This window comes from Athalia rosae, chromosome 6 (genome assembly GCF_917208135.1).
Source record: "Athalia rosae chromosome 6, iyAthRosa1.1, whole genome shotgun sequence".
Lineage (NCBI taxonomy): Eukaryota > Metazoa > Arthropoda > Insecta > Hymenoptera > Athaliidae > Athalia > Athalia rosae.
The window spans coordinates 866,340-884,486 of NC_064031.1; the positions used below are offsets into that span (position 1 = coordinate 866,340).

An 18,147-nucleotide genomic window follows, 5' to 3' on the forward strand; every position below is an offset into this window, starting at 1 on the left:
TGTTTCGAGAATATTGATTATACTTCTGGTACCTGAAATTACGTGATTATTATAATAATAATCAGGCAACGCATGAGCTTCAGGGGTATAAATATGTATAAAACAATAAATGACACCGATAGAGCGTCGATTTTACGAGTGTGCAAGTACATACCTATACATACGTATCAATTCCATCAGCAATCGAGTTACGTGTACAATGTATTGTATCCTCCATCCCGTTCGCCGTATCTTCCAGTCTGGAAAATAATTATCGTCGAGTAGAAAATTTGCTAGCTTTCTCATTTCCGCGGTTTAATTAGGAATTTCATGAGGTAAAACAGAGTTCAAGAAATGAGGTGCCATGATAAAGTGACAAAGCTGTTTTAATTGTTGAACAAAATTCGAGAGATAATGAGGCGACAAAATCAACCCTCGAACAGTTTTTGAATTCATATTAACCGGGACGAAATACAGAAAAAAAAAAAAAACAATCATATTTATCGTAAAGTAGCGATTTGAAATAATAAACAAAAAAAATTAACAAATCAACAGGACTGGAGTGGAGTGAGAAATCCTTTCGTAATGAGAGAAAAAAAATATCACCTTACGTCACAAGATCAACTGCACGATACACCGATTATAAATTGGATATTTTTATGCAACTAACTCCTGGCGAGTATCACTTATATAATTATCGTACAGTAATCGATCGGCTTTTTATATTTTTACAACCGATGTATCGATATGTATTTCGGGAAATTTAATTGAATCCTTTTCAGAAGTTCCAAATGATACACACAAAGATTCGATTGCGTAAATAGGTGGTATAAATTGAACGGTTGAGTTTTGATCAATAATAAAAAATTCAAAGCGAAGGATTGTGTAAATCGATTGAGCTATGATAAGAAAATAAACCGATAAAACGAAAATCGATTGAGAAAAAATTAAAAATCATAATCGTATTGGCGTAATCCTGATGGGGTATGTATTATTCTTATACTATAGAACAGATGGTATATTTTTACATGTGAACATCATAATGTGTATATTACAATCGATCATTTAACTTATAATTATTGTATGTTATATTCGGTAAACTTATCTAGGATCTAATATTCATGCAATTACGTTAATAATATTCCCCGTTATCGGGGTTATATTATTGAAACCGATCCATTAATATGTTCTAATTAATCATCTGCAAACCCACACGCACAATTAATTAACAGTCACAATACCTGAGTGATTTAATTCTTTTTTTTTTTCTTCTGCTTTTCTCACATTATTATTTCACTTATTTTTCCGTTCTTTCTCTTTATATTTTATCCGTTATTGTATTTCCTTTGAGCTCGTCGTTCGTAATTGTTAATAGATTAGCTTACAGTTTTAAATGCCCATTTTTCGGGTGTCGTGTAGTCATTATAATTATATAGCACCATTCCAAATTCATTATTTCGCAGGCTATGACGACGTAGCGATCTAATTTGGAGCAACTAAACTTGCAGATAATTGAGAAAGTTTTATGGAGAATCTAGCAATGAACTATTTGTTGAGCCTATTATTGTAATGGACTTCGAGACGTCTGCGTGATGTCTGATATATTCAAGAAAATTAACAGATGAAAAAAATGATGAGACAGAATCGATAAAGAAAAAAAACTGCTGTTGTCGCTGTTGATTTTTTCCTGACTCAATAATACATGAAACGATGGCTGCTTACTTTAATCAAAGAGAGCGTGATATTTTTTTTTTTTTTATCAAAGAAGAGAGAAAGAGAGAGCAAAGTACACCGAGCAAATCTTATTGCGAATCTATGATTTGGTTTAATACTAGCTTTGTCAAAAAAATAAATTGGAAATAGCCTCAGAATTTCGCTCTCTGTTTCCAGGCTCTAAAAATGACGGCAGATTTTGGCACGATTGTCGCAATTATAATACGATCAACGAATTCAACGATTTTTGATTCCGAAGATCACGACAAAAAAACAAAAAAAAAAATCGAGATTAAAATTTAATCAAAATTATAAGTAGGTGTAAGATGAGCGTTCGGGAAATCCCCACTGGTTGATTATTTCTAAGTTAGAAATTTTCTAAAAATAGAATTCATACGATGTACATGTATAATTCACATGAAAAACTACGCGTAATAGGTATTAATGATCGGGTACACTATCAAACGTCGGTTTATTATTTGGAAACAGCACCATTTTTCTTAATTTTTTTCTTAAATTTTAATTCCCCTCCTTTTTCTTTTTTATTGCTGGACTAGAAAACCTCCCCCAAATCCCTGAAAGCCGATCCTCTCTTATTTCGTTATTGCATACTCTTCAAGTAATTCCCAGAGCGCGGACATAATATGAATAATCCTTGCTATACATTCAAACTTATATTAAATATCAACGTGCTGTCGCACAACTGTGATATTATCGTGATTGCCTTACCCGTTGAGCTAGATAAAAATCCTTGTAACTATACCTTCACTCGCTTCAGTTATGCAGCTTCGGGGTGGAAAACAGACGAAAGCAAAGTAGAGGAAAATAAAAGAGAATGTAGTGAAATTCGGATTAAGAGGAAGAAAGAAGGGATAAGGGTGGGTAGGTAAGATATTAGAGTCGCCACTTCGACCCCTATTTTTTTTTTTTCTTTGTTTTTTTTTTTCACGAATCCTCAGCTGTAGATTCCGATATATCTGGAAAGTCAAAGACCGTTGTGAGGATTGAGAACGGACCACGATTCTCGTTCGGCTAGGGCGGCGCCGAAGATGGAAGTTGATGTCAGACCACTGAGGTACCCTGATGTTTATCTTCCGCGAAGTAAGAAACGAAAACTACATCACCGCCAACGTTTATCAAGCACTGACCCTGGAAAATAAAGGTGTGGAAATATTTATGAAGATTTATGTAGATGAAAAAGTCAGAAATTATTTGACGGCACCTGGGAATGAATGTGAGTAAGCGCGACGGTTGTGAACGAATTGTTGAAATTGAGAAAAACCAGGCAAAGGTATTCTAGAATCTTCGTTGAAACCAAGAAATTTCTCTGGGTGCTCGGAGATGTGGAAGATTTGATCAAATGGTAATTCACTCTTTCTCGCACAGTATGTAGAGATATTTCCAAGGCATATTTACTCACATTCTTTCTACCTCATTTCGCATTCATTACAAACGGCAACACGATTATTACGGATGAACAAACTTGATTACATATACATGAAATTACTGAAACTATGGTGACTCAAGGTGCAGTCGGATACTCGATGATACGATATCGTAAAGTCGGATGCAACTCTGCTGAAAATTTTATCACGGCATTTCGCCTGATTAAAATATCACCTTCATTTATACCGCATTTATTGATATTCTCAAAACAACACTGGATCTACACCTTGAAAATTTCAAACCGTTTTTGTAGTAGACGCACGAAAACATTTTACTCATCAAATAATATGCTTACGAAATTTTCTGAAAATCGTCCAACAAGTAACTTTCCAGTCCGGTTATTATTATACAGTGACATCTTCAACTGACACTAATTGTTAATTACAATGGGCTAAGGGTATACTGTAAGGGTAAAATTAGACCACAATTTGAGTTACGTTCGCTCATTTATTTCCCTGCCAATTTCAGCACAGAAGAATTTTAATCGCCAAAATTTTAACGCCGAAATTCAGGAATAAGAACACGACAAAGATCACAGTGTACCGGTATTTTATTTTATTTCATTTCTTTCTCTTTTTTTTTGTGACACGTCGACGGGTAACTGTTGGCGTACTTTTTAATTTCGTACCACTAATTTTTTTACCTCGTTCGTCGAGCATTTTGTTGAAATTTTTCGTGGTCGATTCCGAATAACGAGAAAAATAATGCCCAAAAAAATGAACAAATCAAGAAAACGAAAATTGCAATCCACAAAACGTGCATGTAGTCATGTTTGCGGGAAAAAAACGAGCACTGAGCTTTGTGCGGACTAGAGAAGTAAATTTTGACTAAATTGAACGATTGTTCCAATCTATCATGGCGTCTCGATGCAAAAGGCGTTCTACAAGCGCAGGTGAGAACTTTAATTAGAATTTAAATCGTCGGCGTTAAAATGATTGATTTTTGCTTAATTATTATAACGTGACAATTTCTTGCCGATCAAGAAAATGCGCAAGAATAATAAAGACCTTGTAAAGAGGGTTTCAAAATTTAATTAGCTAATGGGTGCGTTTGACATTATTTTTTATCAACCCTTCCTTTAGGTGTAAAACTTTTTCACAAAAGTGTAGATTTAAATGGAGCGTCTACATTGCATTGAAAAATTGCAGCGTATGATGCATCTCTCATGATTAACATTTCCCATTTGAATCCCAATGTTTAATTTTATTCCTTTCGTTTCTCTTCACCTTTCCCACCTCGCAGTCAGTCAGTCGGTGAATTCTATCCGCCGGATTGAAACAAGAGTTTTTGCATTTTACGTGCCAAGAACCCTGTACTAACGTAGTAGGTGTACGAAAATCAAGATCAAATTGATTCTAAGCTCAAAGAAAACACCGAAAGACTACGTGATATGAATTGCAACTAAGATCGCTTGATGTGAACAGAGCGAAGAGATAAAGGGTGGTTCGAAAATTTTCATTCTCTTCATATTGCGATTTCCGATATTGGATTGATTAACGAGATTCGATTAATGATTTCTCATTCGTTTGATTCGAAAGCGATCAACCCGATGACCAATGTGAAACGACATCTAAAAGGCAATTTAAAATATAATGAAATTTGAATTTTTCAAGTTCGCTGATCGTCTGGAAGATCGCATTCACTTTGAGGTCAAACGTCTGGGCGCAATAAGTAATAAATATGTGTATGATAAATATAATAAATATCTGATCGGGGGATGAATTTTTTCTTCAATTTTTTTTTATTTCTCCACAGACTATTAAATAAACAAGACAATCTTACATCTCCAGCTCTGCACATTAAACTAGGTTGACTTCAACGAAAGTCTACGTGGGTAATCTTATTGATTCAATCTATCTCCTCGCAGGCCAATTTCAATGACAAATTACTTAAACGTTCCGCGCGTTAATGTAAAATTAAAATAATATGCGCGCAGAATTATCACCAGGATCTTTGGATCATCGCTCGAATAATAATTTCGGACGAATAATCTCCCCCGAAATTTATTTAACTCGTATTAAAAATTTTCCGCATCGTAATAAAGGTTTATTTTATACAAAGGAAACAATTTAGCAAATAAATATAGACTGACCTGATTTTTATGGGGGCTGTGCGCGAGAACGCATTCGGTCATAAAATAGGCGACCATGGCGTTTCCTCCTAGTGCGGTCACATGAGCTCGAACGATCGCAAGAACTTCCGTGACAAAGCTATGAACAAATCCGCTAAGCCCGCCGCCCTGTAATCAATAAAAATCAAGCGAAATTACGAGAGGATTTTTTTTTTTCGACAGAGCGTAAGAAGACTTCGAACGAACGGGATGATTTTCAAGTTCTCACCTCTCGTATAGCCGTACTTTCTCTGATGAAGAAAAAGTTCAAATTTCCAAGATACCTCTCGATCTTTCCACCCGGCATATAAGACAGCGGTGTTATGTCTACGCCGTATCTCTCCTTCAGAGGTACCTAGAAATTGAAAAGCCTCAAAGATCCGCCCCGCAGGCACATCGCTCGTTTTTATTATCTCATCTCAACTCACATGTCTGTGTTTATGCAAGGTGTGTACTCTCGCTCTTAAGGGTGATCGAGGACGAGTACGCTGTACGAAACTTCCGGTAGGTGTGGTCGAATGCAACGCAGAAACGTTTGGCATTACGAAATTGCTCACCGAATTAATCGCCGAATTTTCAGGTACAACGTTATCTTCGTCGAGGCTGAATATGAGGTCGTTGTCATCTATGAATAATCATCGTTTTCACATATCAATCAAGTGACCAAAGATTTGTTCTCTTTTTTTTTTTTTCAATCTCTATACCTGATTTTTGAACCTGGTCTCTGCTTATGGAGTGTGCCAAGATTTTTCTTTTGTACTTGTTCATTTTAGTAGGCTCGCCAAGCCCGAGAGCCATGCCAACAACCGACAGTTGGATCTCATCCGGTTCCGGAAGTTCCACTTTGAATTGGAGATCGCAAAGAGCACAGGGTACCATTTTTCTCAATTTAAAATAGACGCTCTAAAATGGGAACATCGATGACACGTTTCACGAGGACGCCAGTAATTATTTTTTCAAGAATAAAAAAATGATCGCACCTGTAACAATCTTCCAAAATATTTCGTAGACACCGAGGCAGGCTGACCGACGGGTATTTTAGCGCGCCATAGCTGAGTGAACATTTGAAGGTTTCTAACGATCTCGAGGTCTTCGAGGCCCGGGATTGTCTGAGTATTGACGACGTGGAAACCTTCAGGTGGTCTGCTCTCCATGAGCATTGAAATTTTATCGACCTCCTCCATATCGTCGACCTCCAAGACACACGCGTCTTTATTGCCTACGCCCAAATCAATTTCCGGCATTTCCTCTTCCGAGTCATCCGTATCGGAAGTAGCCGTACGACCATTTTCCGAATCCTGAATTCAGAGTAAAAATCCCGATGAATATTTGAACTGAGATGATTTTTTTACTCGCGACTATAGTCTACGAACCGTTAAAGATTTTAGCTGATAAAATTCTCGGTTCTTCTTGACGGTGTCGATCAGGGATTTTTGAATGTCAGCCAATTTCTGTTCGTCGTTCCAAGAGTTTCCCGCTGTTACTTTCGGAACTGCGGGGGTTGGAAGGGGTGCTAAATAAACTGCAGTACCAGTTGCCATTCCGATGAGGAGTCTTTCTCCGATGGAGACCTGCACTCTCAAACCGAACAAGGCGTTCATACTTTTGACCTTGATTTTATTCAACAGGAGACTGTGCAGCTCGTATTCGAGGAATGGGAGACCGTCCGAAATTTCCTTGGCGTTCAGTTCACCCCTGAGATCCCTTTTCGGTCTACATACGGTCGCCTGCACGAAGCAACCCCTTCCGATTATTGGAATACTTTCAGGGAGTTCGATGGTAGTGAAGAGAATGTCGGGAACTTTTCCTCGTCTACAAATGGCGCATTTTAGTACTTTCACCCTAAAAGGTACGCTATTTTCGCTATACGGTAGGTGACAAACGCTGCAAGTGCTCGTCGGAATCGAAAGAAGATGTGGCGTTGAATGTTCAGTTTCCGATTGTTTGCCTTTATTAGTTTCCCCGTTCACATCACGGGCTACAGCTTCTTCGTTTTTGTCATTCTTATCATTTTTCTCACTCCTATCGAGTCTCTCCGCTCTGTCAGCCTTCTCAGCTTTCTCATTTTTGTCACTTTTTTCATTCTTCGTAGCGGCAGCCGAGGCCGTTTTACTTTGTTGAGCTTTCTCCCTCTCGAAATCTGTTCTATCCAGTGACGTTGTCGTAATTTCTCTGGGGTGCATACGACTTATCATAGGATTTTCTAGTTCCTGCGATGTGTTTTGTAAATTTATTACCGCCGCTGTACCAGCTGCACTTAAAACGCAGACGTCGTCGCTAAAAAAATTGCACCGTCTGGTTACCAGGAAATTTTCAGTTAGATCTACAATTATTTTGAATGCGAAGAGTTCGTTCTACCATATGCTAGTTTCCTCTCGATATCCAAGGACAACGTTGCAGGCGAGGGCTCTCGCGTGAGATCGAACTTCCATGCGAATTTCGGTCCACCATGCATCCCGACTTTCCGGTTCTTCCAGGTTACTTATTCTTTCTAGAAGTTTTACGGACCTCGCGCTAACGGTACCGCCTAAAATTATCGGTTCGTCTTTTCATTCTCGAGTTTGTTCAGTCGCAAAAATTGGTGTGCGAAAGTATAGCCGATTTTGAGCATCGCTTTGGATAGCAAAAAGCGTCTACCGATGAGCCATGATCTTACCTAAATGAAGTATAAAGCCGGGTGGGTATTGCTGCATGGTAATGAACGGGTATTCTAGCATGTCAAGTGCTTCCTGGTTCATCGGTCTAACGACCGCAGGGACGGGTCTTAGGTAACCCCCCATAGAAGACCTGTCGCTTCCGGTTAATGAGTTACCTGCAGTTACATTGCATGGCCTTTAGATTTATGAAGTTGTTGAAACTTTATGTCAACACTACGGCAATTATTAGTTTTTATTAGGGTGGGTTGAAAAAAAAATTTTCAAATGTGGAAAAAATTTTTTACTTGATATTTTGAGGTAGCCCACTCGTTTTTTGAATAAATAATTAATCAAGTGGGGTACTTTCAGCTAAAAAAATTTTTTTAGCTCAATAATCGATTTCTTTTTGGGTTTTCAAGAATAATCATCAATTATTCGCTGTTGGGAGCAGAAAAATCATAAGACATATCGAGTGGTTTTAGTCGTAGACCCACTTTGCTTCATCGCATTTATGTGTGGAGCGAAATATTCGAACGAATTTCTCGATTTAACAGCAAACCCAAGCTTGGCTGGAGTCAGGTAGCCACGGGCGCGCGGTTTGTTTTGAGGCGTCACCTTCAGGGCTGAGCAGAGGTGACGTCTCACAACAAACCGCTCGGGATATTATCCGTTTTAGCCGGGATATTATCCGTTTGCGAGGATAAGTACGGTGTATCGACCAATAGGAGTTCACGGCGAACCCTCGTTTCGGTGTAAATATCATAATGTTCGGCAAAGTTCTGGAGCCGCAACTTCGTCGATGGTAATCAACGTCCGCCCCACTCGGTCTCGCTGACAGTGTCGATAGGCAATTTCGAAATAAGAATCTCTACGAGAAAATCGTAAGGGGTACCCCTTGGAAAATTTTCAATTTTTGACCAAAATTTTTTATTAAAAAAAATTGATGATATGGCACTTTTCTTACGTATTTTGACCCCAGGAACACGAATCTGGAAGAAAAATTGATCTATCTCTGAAATTGACCAAGTTATCGCCAATTTTCAGCTTTTTAGGGTCAAAAATAAAAAATTGATTTTCTAGTCTATCTTCATGTAATTTGAACTCAGGAATCCGAATCTGGAAGAAAAATTGATCCATCTTCAAAAATGGCCGAGTTATCCCCATTTTTTCGCATTTTTTGGCATAAATTTGAGGATATCTCGAAGGGAAAAAATCCTAGCTCCATTTGGACAACGGATTCGTGTTCCTGAGGTCAAAATACGTCAGAAAAGTGCCATACGATCAATTAAAAAAAATAAAAATTTTTGGCCAAAATTTGAGATTTTTCCAAGGGGTACCCCTTACGATTTTTTCAAATTTTGGCCAAAAATTTTTATTTTCTAAAATTGATCGTATGGCACTTTTCTTATGTATTTTGACATCAGGAACACGAATCCGTTGTCCAAATTGAGCTACGATTTTTTCCCTTCGAGATATCCTCAAATTTATGCCAAAAAATGCGAAAAAATGGGGATAACTCGGCCATTTTTGCAGATAGATCAATTTCTCTTCCGGATTCGGATTCCTGAGCTCAAATTACATTAAGATAGACTAAAAAATGAATTTTTTATTTTTGACCCCAAAAAGCTGAAAATTGGCGATAACTCGGTCAATTTTAGAGATAGATCAATTTTTCCTTCAGAATCGGATTCCTGAGGTCAAAATACGTAAGAAAAGCATATTAAACCGAATTAAAACAATGATTTATTTTTTATTTAAAAAGCGAATTTTTTTTTGCTTCTTCAAGAGTAATCTCACATATCATCAGCTCAGGAATCCAAATCTGAAAGCCAAAATCATCTACTCGTGCAATCGATCGAGTAATCATCAGGTGGGAAAATTTTTTTTGCTGGAAGTGCCTCACTTGATTAATTATTCATTCAAAAAACGAATAGGCTACCTCAAAATATTAAGTAAAAAATTATTTCCACATTTGAAAAATTTCCTTTTTTTATAAGATACAAATTCTACCCCCATGCTAAGAAAAAAGAAAAATAAAATTTTCTTCAACCCACCCTAGTTTTTATGTTACATGTGGTAACATTTTGTTTTCAATTAGTAACAGATTTCCATATGCAAGCATAATATCGAGCACCAAAGGAGAAAGATAGAATGAATCCAGAATTGGTATGGTTAATATTATACACACATTCAGATCGTTCTATAATTATTTTTGGAAGAGTCATCGTATAGTCATGCTGATTATAAATTAAAATACTAGACGATTTAACATAAACGTAATTTTTGCAGACACGTTTGTTATCACATAACTGAAACTATTAGCATTCAACTGTATGTAGTGAGAATCGATGAATGTAATGAGTAAAGCGTGAGAAATGAAAGACGTTTACATAGAACGTATAATTGTTAGGAGAAAGAGATGGAAAAAAATTAATATTTGTTACATAAAAATTCGCGTAGTGTTTCTTTTCGTATTCTCTTTGTCTCCCCTGTCCAAAAGTAAAAAAGGAGTTACTATCGAAAGAAATATGAATATCACATGTGAATCTAACTTGGAGTTCTTCATCCCTGTATTCAGCTAAAATTGATTGTGTATTTGTCTACGTACATTCATATTATAATATATCGTTACAGGTTCGGACTATACATATATCAGCGACGTACAACGAGGGAAATAAAAGAAATTTGAAAGTACATCAATTCTTTTCACATTCTCCCATCAGTTGTACTCACGTTTACGATTATATCCTGCCGGGAGAAACATTGGTAATGAAACAGAGAAACGAAAAGAAATTCGTCGAGTAACTCCAGATTTATCTAGACCCTACTATCGGGAACTTTTATCTACTTCCTCTCCTTCCTCTTTATTTTTAATCGTATTAATGTCGTTTAATAAATGTGAAAGCATGGTGCAAATATGGCTGAGAGTATTACTTAATATATAACGTGAATATCGTATAAACTCTACTTTTACTTTATAAATATATATACATGATAATATATTCAATCGTATGAAAATTGAACTGGCAAATCACGCGAACGTATCTATATTATATGATGTCCAAATAACATACGCATTGTCATGTATCTACGTACAAATTTTTAATGATAAAGAAAAAAAAAAATTAACTAATCTTGCAAATAGCGATGACACCTACCTTTCGGCGTAATACTGAGATCAGAGTCACTGGATCTCCTGTGTATCGGTACAGCCGTATTGGCCTTAGAAACGGGTGACTTTGACATTTTTGTGGCTAAGCCCGGGGGTTGTGGCGTCGTTGGGGGCGCCGGGCTGGGGGTAGCGGGCAGGGCGCCTCCTTCCGTCTGGTGCCTAGGAGGATCGGGATAGCAAGGCACACACGAGTTGTCAGTTTTATTAGCGGTATTAGTAGAGTTAGTAATATTAACATCGTCTTGCACCTCCCTCAAGTTACACTCGCTGTGGCTTTTGCGCACCACCGAGACGATGGTCAATTTATTCGGCGTTAATAACTGATTACTAACGTTAGTGATACAACGTTTATCCGAACGAGAAGATTCTAATCGGTAATCAAAATCACGCAATTCTACGTTAGACACACTATTATTGTCATAATCATTATGATCGACAGGGAGGCATTCCCTTAATGGTTTTGAAGCTAACGATTCAGCGGCGATTTCGCGATTATCGTCAACCTCGGAAGAGCCTTCTGGGTCATATTCCTCGACGTGCAAACAAATACTAGGAAATCCAACGTCCCGAGGCGGATTCGACTCTTCCGAGGTGTTACAATTGTTCCCGACTACATCCAAGCTTCCAGAATTACGAACGGTCGGAGAATTTTCATTCATATCTGAAAATGCATCGGGGTGCTTTTCCCTATCGACTGTAACAGCTGCTTCGTTACTATTTGGATCAGAAGCAATGGGTAGGGCATGCCGGGATCCTGAGGAAACTGAGGAGCAATTCAGTCGGGTGATAGAAGAGCCGGTTCCGTAACTTTGCAGAGAAGAGACTTCTGGTGATTTTGATCTGGATTTTTTCCTCCGAGTTCGTAACTTCCGGAGCGAATCCGGCGAGGGACTCAAGCTCGCGGCCACCTTGTCCTTTCTTCGCTTTTTGCTCTTCGATGAATCCTTTCCATTGTGACTGACCGCTGAGTGGACGAGCATTTTAGTGTCGATTATTTTAATCAGTTCAAGCATGCACTGCTGCTTATGTTTATGATGACGAGATCTCTCTGCCTCTAGATTTGATTCGGAAACGGAAGATAGACGCTGCATCCTTTCACTTGAGCTTTCGGACTCTTCGTTAGTGAAATTACTTCTAGTATTCGCGTCCGTTACTTTTAATAAAGGTACCGCAAGGTGACGGTGATCATCTTCTACCGATGGAGCTGCGACTACGATGGAAATCGGTTTCGGCTTCGGCAAAGTCTGCGGCGTTGAGAGAACCCTTTCGGTAACTTCTTTTTCCCCCGACACAACTGATGTCCTCTGCAAATCTTTTTGTGCTCCGCGGTAAATGACGGTCTCATTCCTTTCCACTTTTCTCGATGACTTTTCTCGTTTTTCCGATGACTTCTCCCCGCGCGAAACGAAGTTTTTAATTTTATCCTGATTTCTGGGTAGAATGTTTCTGTTGGCTTCTTTCGCTGGAGCATTCTTTCGCGTAGTTTCGCCAAGGGTAGAAATTTCATTCAACTTCGGTGGAGAATCGTCGAGGAACTTACCCTCTCCTTGCGATTCCCTGCTACCAAGATTGCGTCTACCCGGACTCGGCGATAAGTTTAGGGTTCTGAAAATGCTCAATTTTCTTTTCGGCTCAGTCTTAAATGACTCGGACTTTTTTTTCAGTCCAATCGTGCACGGGGTTGTAAATTTCCCGGTAGCTCTTTCATTGAGGCTCACCGATCTCTGCAGATTCGCGGTTTTCACTTCCGCCCAAGGATTAACATCTGGAAAAAAGTTATCGCATCCTTTCTCCTCGGTCGGAGTGCTAGCCGCTGCGGGTTTAGAGTCCTCGAGGTCATCGAAGTGCTCCTGCCTTTCGAGGAACTCCGTTTGCTTCGCCGTCATACTTGATGTGATCGCGATCGTGTCGCCGTTAGATATTTCCGTCAATTCCATCCCACCGATAATTTCCCGAGCAATGGATCCGATTGAATCGCGGCTGGAATTAGAATCGTTCGCTAACTCGACCTGCGGGATATCCAGAATTCCAAAGTTCTTAACAAACGTTGGATCATTTTGAGGAAGCAGTTCTGCCTCTTCGTTAGAATTTCTTTTATCGAACCAAATATCCGATCCTCGACTCTCGCCGCTCGATGAACTCGGCTCACTGGATGCAGAAACATTTTTTTTCTCTCCGCTCAGAGTTCCTTCGTAATTAAAAAAATTTCCCTGATTTGCATCTTTCGTCCCTTTAGAATCTGGATGATCTACAGCCACCGTTGAAGAAGTCCGGGGTTCTCCGGTAGTCAATGAGTCGTCGAGAATGTTGTAATTGGTGCTGGATTCCGAAGGTTCTTCCTCGGAACTCTCAGTTTCCGATTCTGAGGTAGAAATAGAAATCCTGATGCCCTTAGCTAAATCCTGAGCAAACTTTTTTGACGCGGAAAGCTGTCCGGCATCGCCGTCCTCTTTCATACCCTTTCGCCGACAGCTTTTTTGTTCATCTGTCTTCGAATCTGCATCTTCTACTTCCGAAGAATCTATAATTCTACTGGGCGATGGCGCCGGAGTCTCGTGGTCTTCCATTACACTGTCAAGGGCAAGTCCTGCATGGACCGATCTGATGAGGAGTGCGGCGATTCCATCGCTGGAATTCCTTTTATGTGTATTCTTCTTATTTCTTCCTAGAGAGTAGAGATCTGAAATCGAAGATCTCACTGATTCGGAGCTGAGCGACCAAGCGCTTGAAAAGCTGCTATCCAGATCACTTTCTTGGTCATCATAAGTGTCTGAAAATCTGGCCCTTATTTGGTTTACTCTTTTGGAGAGCATATTCTGTGGCAGGTACCGTAGATTTTTCAAACCCCTGGAAAACCTGTTGCCAGTAGCTTCACCCCGCATATCTTCTTGCGCGAGGATCGACCTCAGAGACATTTCGTCGGCGTGGTCCTCTGACAATGAGAGACTTGAATCGAAGCTTCTACGGAAATTGCCATAGCTCGGCTGTTGTGACATTTGTCTGAGCATTTTAATACTTGAGCCAGCAGATCGATAATTTGGAACAACGACCATCGGCTTTGGACGTTTCTTCAAATTTTTTCCGTAGCCAGGAAACTTAGTGCTGACTCTGGTCGATTGGAATCCAGAGAAAAAAGGAATAGAGCTGGGTTCGGGGGAGCGAGAAAGCAGGGGTACACTCTCGTCTACGTCAAGGCATTCGAAACTCAGTTTACGGGGTAATCCAAGCAGTGCAAGCCTGCAGGTGGGTGAACGGATGCGGGAATTGGGGTACAAAAAGAACTCTGAGTTAATCGGTCTCTGATGTAGCAGAGGATGGGAAGTTAAGTTCAGTAAAACTTTATTTGTTTCGCGCAGTAGGTTTTATGCAAAAATATAATCAGATTTCTTGTTTGCGCCGAGTATTGTCAACTCAGCTAGGTGGACGCTCAATAATGAGTGACGTATTCGTAATAATATCATCTGAGATTTTTTTGTTTTCAGAGATAATGAAAGGACATTCATCGATTTAACAATGCGGAGCGAGATAAAATCCGTTCTAATAATAACGTCTAATCTGTTGCCCAGGAAATCAGTCGTCGCCCCCAATAAAATCTTCCCTGATAAGCCAACAGTTTAATGTGGAAAAAATGCTCAGCCACAACTAACACATTCTAAACGAAAACATAAGTAGCCCTACAATCGCTGCACCTAATACACAGCATACGAGTTTTAGGTGCTTTCTTTCGTGTTGTAAAAAATAAATTTCTATTCCGCTAAAATACCGCTTCATACGTATGGTTGAAAATAAGTCCGAATATGAATAATATAATCTACTCACTCTTCAGCAGTCATATTCTCCACAGGCACGCTAGACACATCGTGCATTTTAACCAGACTAACAGCAGTGCCGATTCCTCTAGCAACTATTCCAGATTCTCCTTCTAGATCAAAGCACTGATGATATCTATGGATGAAAGATGAAAAACGTGAAACCTTCAAATTCACAATCGGATCCATGAACACACCAGATCTATGAAATATAATTTACCCGATGACTGCGTTACCCCCAAGATCTAAGGCCTTCAATCCAATTTTTCTTTGAACTTCTCCACTCAGTTTGAAGAACAGAGTTTGTCGAGCTTCGTTCGATGCTCTAGGGGTTCGAATTTTGTCAATCCATTTATATTCGGGGTCATCATTGACAACCAATTCTTCGACAAAACCATGAATCACTTGTGCGTGATATCCGTGTGGTATAATAGGCGCTAATTGATTAAAATTCAAATGTTCAGAAACCATATCTAGCTCATAAGCCAAGAGCAGTTGAAATATGAACTTACAGCAGAAAAATTGGACCCCGCATGACGATTGTCTGAACTTGTTGAAGTCTGAGAATAACTCAACCTTCACAATAATGTTCACCTCACCACGTATTCCATGCATAGTGTCGTAAACTGGGATCCACCCAGTCATTACGGAGCCTGCGAAAAAGGAATCCACATGAAGCTGGGCTGCGAAAATTAATATAACTGTATACAACATATTTTGAGTCCAATTATTTACCTCCTTGAGTACCAGAACTGGAACTCATGGAAGCTTCAAGAGTCCACATATTTTTTACAGGTAGTGGGGTCCCAGGTAGAAGCAAAGGATTCAAATCGAGGTAAACTTTGCCGATAGCATCATTGGCAGAATAAGTATCATGATCCATGAGCCTGATCTGCAAGGGTTCATCTTGCAGCTCTGCTTCATCTACTTCGAACCTGTACCACTCTGAGTTCCACTGAGGGTTCAAAGACTTACGACACACATCTGTCTTGTAGGTAGTATTACTGAATTTTATCTCAACATAAGCGTCTGTTGTATCACTAGAACGATCCATCACTGGCAGGTTCCGACCTGCCAGTATTTTTACTTTCACTTTCCCTGGCATTTTGGCTGATAGTCATCAGGATTAGCACTCCAAAAACTGAAATGATAAATTTAAATGATGAACTTTCCAATCAGTGAATCAAAATCAAATATGTAATTATAACACTAGCGCGGTTAGAGCGTGAGAAGTATGAATAAATAGTTTGAGGTTAGACCTCCATGATTACTGAATTTGCTGAGAGGAAGCCAGAAAATATCAGAAATATGTTGAACTATTTTTAGGGTAACGAGTAATATTTTCTGAATTTTTATTCAATCGTCAACAGTGTGTACTTACAAGGTTCCAAATCACTGAGCAGACGAAAAGCAGACAGCAAGCAGACGAAGTGCAGACAGCTTATCGTTTAGTCCCTTTAATCTTGCAAGCTGATCACTGTGCGCAACGTCAAAGAAGCAGAAAGATGCTAAAATCAGCGTAACCACGTAGATATTCGGGTAAATACTTCGGTCAGATTTTTGGCATGAATAAAATATCGGCAAATGTGTTAGAGAAACCAAACACAAAAATAGATGTCGATCATTCGATTCGCAAAAAGAGTCGATTTGTCGACGAATTTCTGACTGTATTCGATAGAAAACGATACCTGCGACATGGCAGAATGACAGTATAGTATTTTCACCGGGCTTGCTGTCAAGTGATTGTTTATTTCTCACGTTTATCAACAATGGAAGAAAAATCTACAGGTATTATAAGGACTTGATGGCATTCATAGGGTTGATAATAATTGAAACTTACCTCCAACCTGTTCTTTTATATCTTTCTGTGGGACAACCTAGCCAAGTGTTTAGAACGTCAATTCGTAACTGTAGACGTAGCAATGTTCTATGATTACTCAAATTATGTCGTTAACTTTAAACTCAGATAAGATATGGCTTGTGTGGAACCTGGAAACTTATAGTAAATTATAAAAATTGATTAATACAACCACCTCAAAGATTTCAGTTTTTATTTTATTGTTGTTTAACCAAGTTATCTGTGCAGCTGCAGAGTTCAACAATATTTACATAATCATTCCGGTCAGGCTTGTATCAATCAATATTATCTATCTGATTTCCAACAAGTGTTTTCATACATTTTGTACAGGAGAGCCAATACCCATTTCCACACAGAAGTCCTTGGCTTCTTCGCATGATGCCGGATGGAATGATCCTCCTAAGTGGGCTTATTCACAGTCCCCAAATTTGTCAACTACTCCAACAAAGAGAGTTTTAAACAAAAGAGTTGCTTTCCCTTTGGGATCCACTCCACCAACTTCCAACTTTGACCCCTATCAGTCATTACCTCCTCCACCAGCCAACATGCCTCCACCTCCACTTACTTCAGTGAAATTAACCACTGCTCCTCATCAGCCCTTTGGAACTCCAAGTTCAGGAAGTATAGAGAAGAGTTCAAATGATCCCATCATAAAAATCGACAAGGATCAGGCATTGATAGACTCTTTAGAAAACTTTGAAGCTGTGATTAATGCAAATGAGGAACTTAAGAACAAGGCAGATGACATTCGGCGCAGATTGAATCCAATGAAAACCGCTTGGACAGAGGATAAGCTGAATGAAAGTATACAGCAGAGAATTCTCGAATTATCTAATGGTCAGCAGATTGATCAATTTCTTTGCTATCTCAATAAAATTCAATCACGCATGTGTCTTTATTTTACATGATCTGTTTTTTTCAGCTCTGAGAAACAAAGATGTACCAACTGCAGACAAGATCCACGTATCTCTGATGGTTGATCACGCTACGCTATGCAGTCCTTGGATTCCTGTAATAAGGCACATAATTATGGCTTCCCGAGAGCAACGTTTGCAACAAGCAAATCCAACAGCAGATGAAACCGTGTGTCCTTATCTCCTTCCCACAGAGCCTTCTTCAACCCTAACCGAATAATTACTTCTAGGGAATTCAGTTGATTATAATATGCAAATATGTATGTATATACGGTGTATAAAAATAATAACAATAATTGAGAGATATAAATCCCAGTCCTCAGGATATTAGAGAATCGATGACTAACGAGCTTTTTACTCTTTCCGTACTTTAAATCTTAATAAAAAACCAGAAACTGTGATTTTGTAGAACTGGAAGTAAATTGTAATTGAATATAAATAAAGGAGCAGAAATGAATGAGATAAACTTCATTTACATTTTATGACAACGTCAATTCATCCTGCGAGTTA

At 39.0% G+C, this 18,147-nt stretch overlaps 2 protein-coding genes across 3 annotated transcripts; one reads left to right on the forward strand and one right to left on the reverse strand.

Annotated features, from left to right (window-relative positions):
* Window positions 1-942: 942 nt before the first annotated feature.
* LOC105693991 lies at window positions 943-16,411 on the reverse strand. Of its 2 annotated transcripts, XM_048657698.1 has the most exons (15): window positions 16,247-16,411; window positions 15,601-16,006; window positions 15,378-15,518; window positions 15,086-15,302; window positions 14,876-15,001; window positions 11,043-14,293; window positions 7,905-8,060; window positions 7,607-7,775; window positions 6,622-7,525; window positions 6,229-6,546; window positions 5,953-6,151; window positions 5,677-5,873; window positions 5,478-5,603; window positions 5,231-5,377; window positions 943-2,841 (listed from the first exon to the last, which is right to left on the reverse strand). In XM_048657698.1, the coding sequence occupies exons 2-15, from the start codon at window positions 15,968-15,970 to the stop codon at window positions 2,755-2,757; spliced, it is 6,408 nt and encodes a 2,135-aa protein (XP_048513655.1). In that variant the 5' UTR covers window positions 15,971-16,006; window positions 16,247-16,411; the 3' UTR covers window positions 943-2,754. The 2 variants fall into 2 exon arrangements, with proteins under 2 accessions (XP_048513655.1, XP_048513656.1); XM_048657699.1 differs by lacking the exon at window positions 7,905-8,060.
* A 78-nt stretch (window positions 16,412-16,489) lies between these two features.
* Window positions 16,490-18,099, forward strand: LOC105693992 (steroid receptor RNA activator 1-like). The gene is made up of 3 exons (XM_012414283.3): window positions 16,490-16,653; window positions 17,054-17,560; window positions 17,646-18,099. The coding sequence occupies exons 1-3, from the start codon at window positions 16,635-16,637 to the stop codon at window positions 17,855-17,857; spliced, it is 738 nt and encodes a 245-aa protein (XP_012269706.2). The 5' UTR covers window positions 16,490-16,634; the 3' UTR covers window positions 17,858-18,099.
* The last annotated feature ends 48 nt before the right edge of the window (window positions 18,100-18,147 follow it).

What these genes read in the sequence shown, in the direction of transcription:
- LOC105693991 (XM_048657698.1), bottom strand. Translation starts at nt 15,970, where the DNA reads ATGCCAGGGAAAGTGAAAGTAAAAATACTGGCAGGTCGGAACCTGCCA. An exon ending in ATTTTGGAAGATTGTTACAG is followed by an intron (nt 6,152 to 6,228) that starts GTGCGATCATTT and finishes TTCCCATTTTAG; the next exon opens with AGCGTCTATTTTAAATTGAG. An exon ending in ACAGCCCCCATAAAAATCAG is followed by an intron (nt 2,842 to 5,230) that starts GTCAGTCTATAT and finishes TTTATTTTCCAG; the next exon opens with GGTCAGTGCTTGATAAACGT.
- LOC105693992 (XM_012414283.3), top strand. An exon ending in AATTCTCGAATTATCTAATG is followed by an intron (nt 17,561 to 17,645) that starts GTCAGCAGATTG and finishes TGTTTTTTTCAG; the next exon opens with CTCTGAGAAACAAAGATGTA.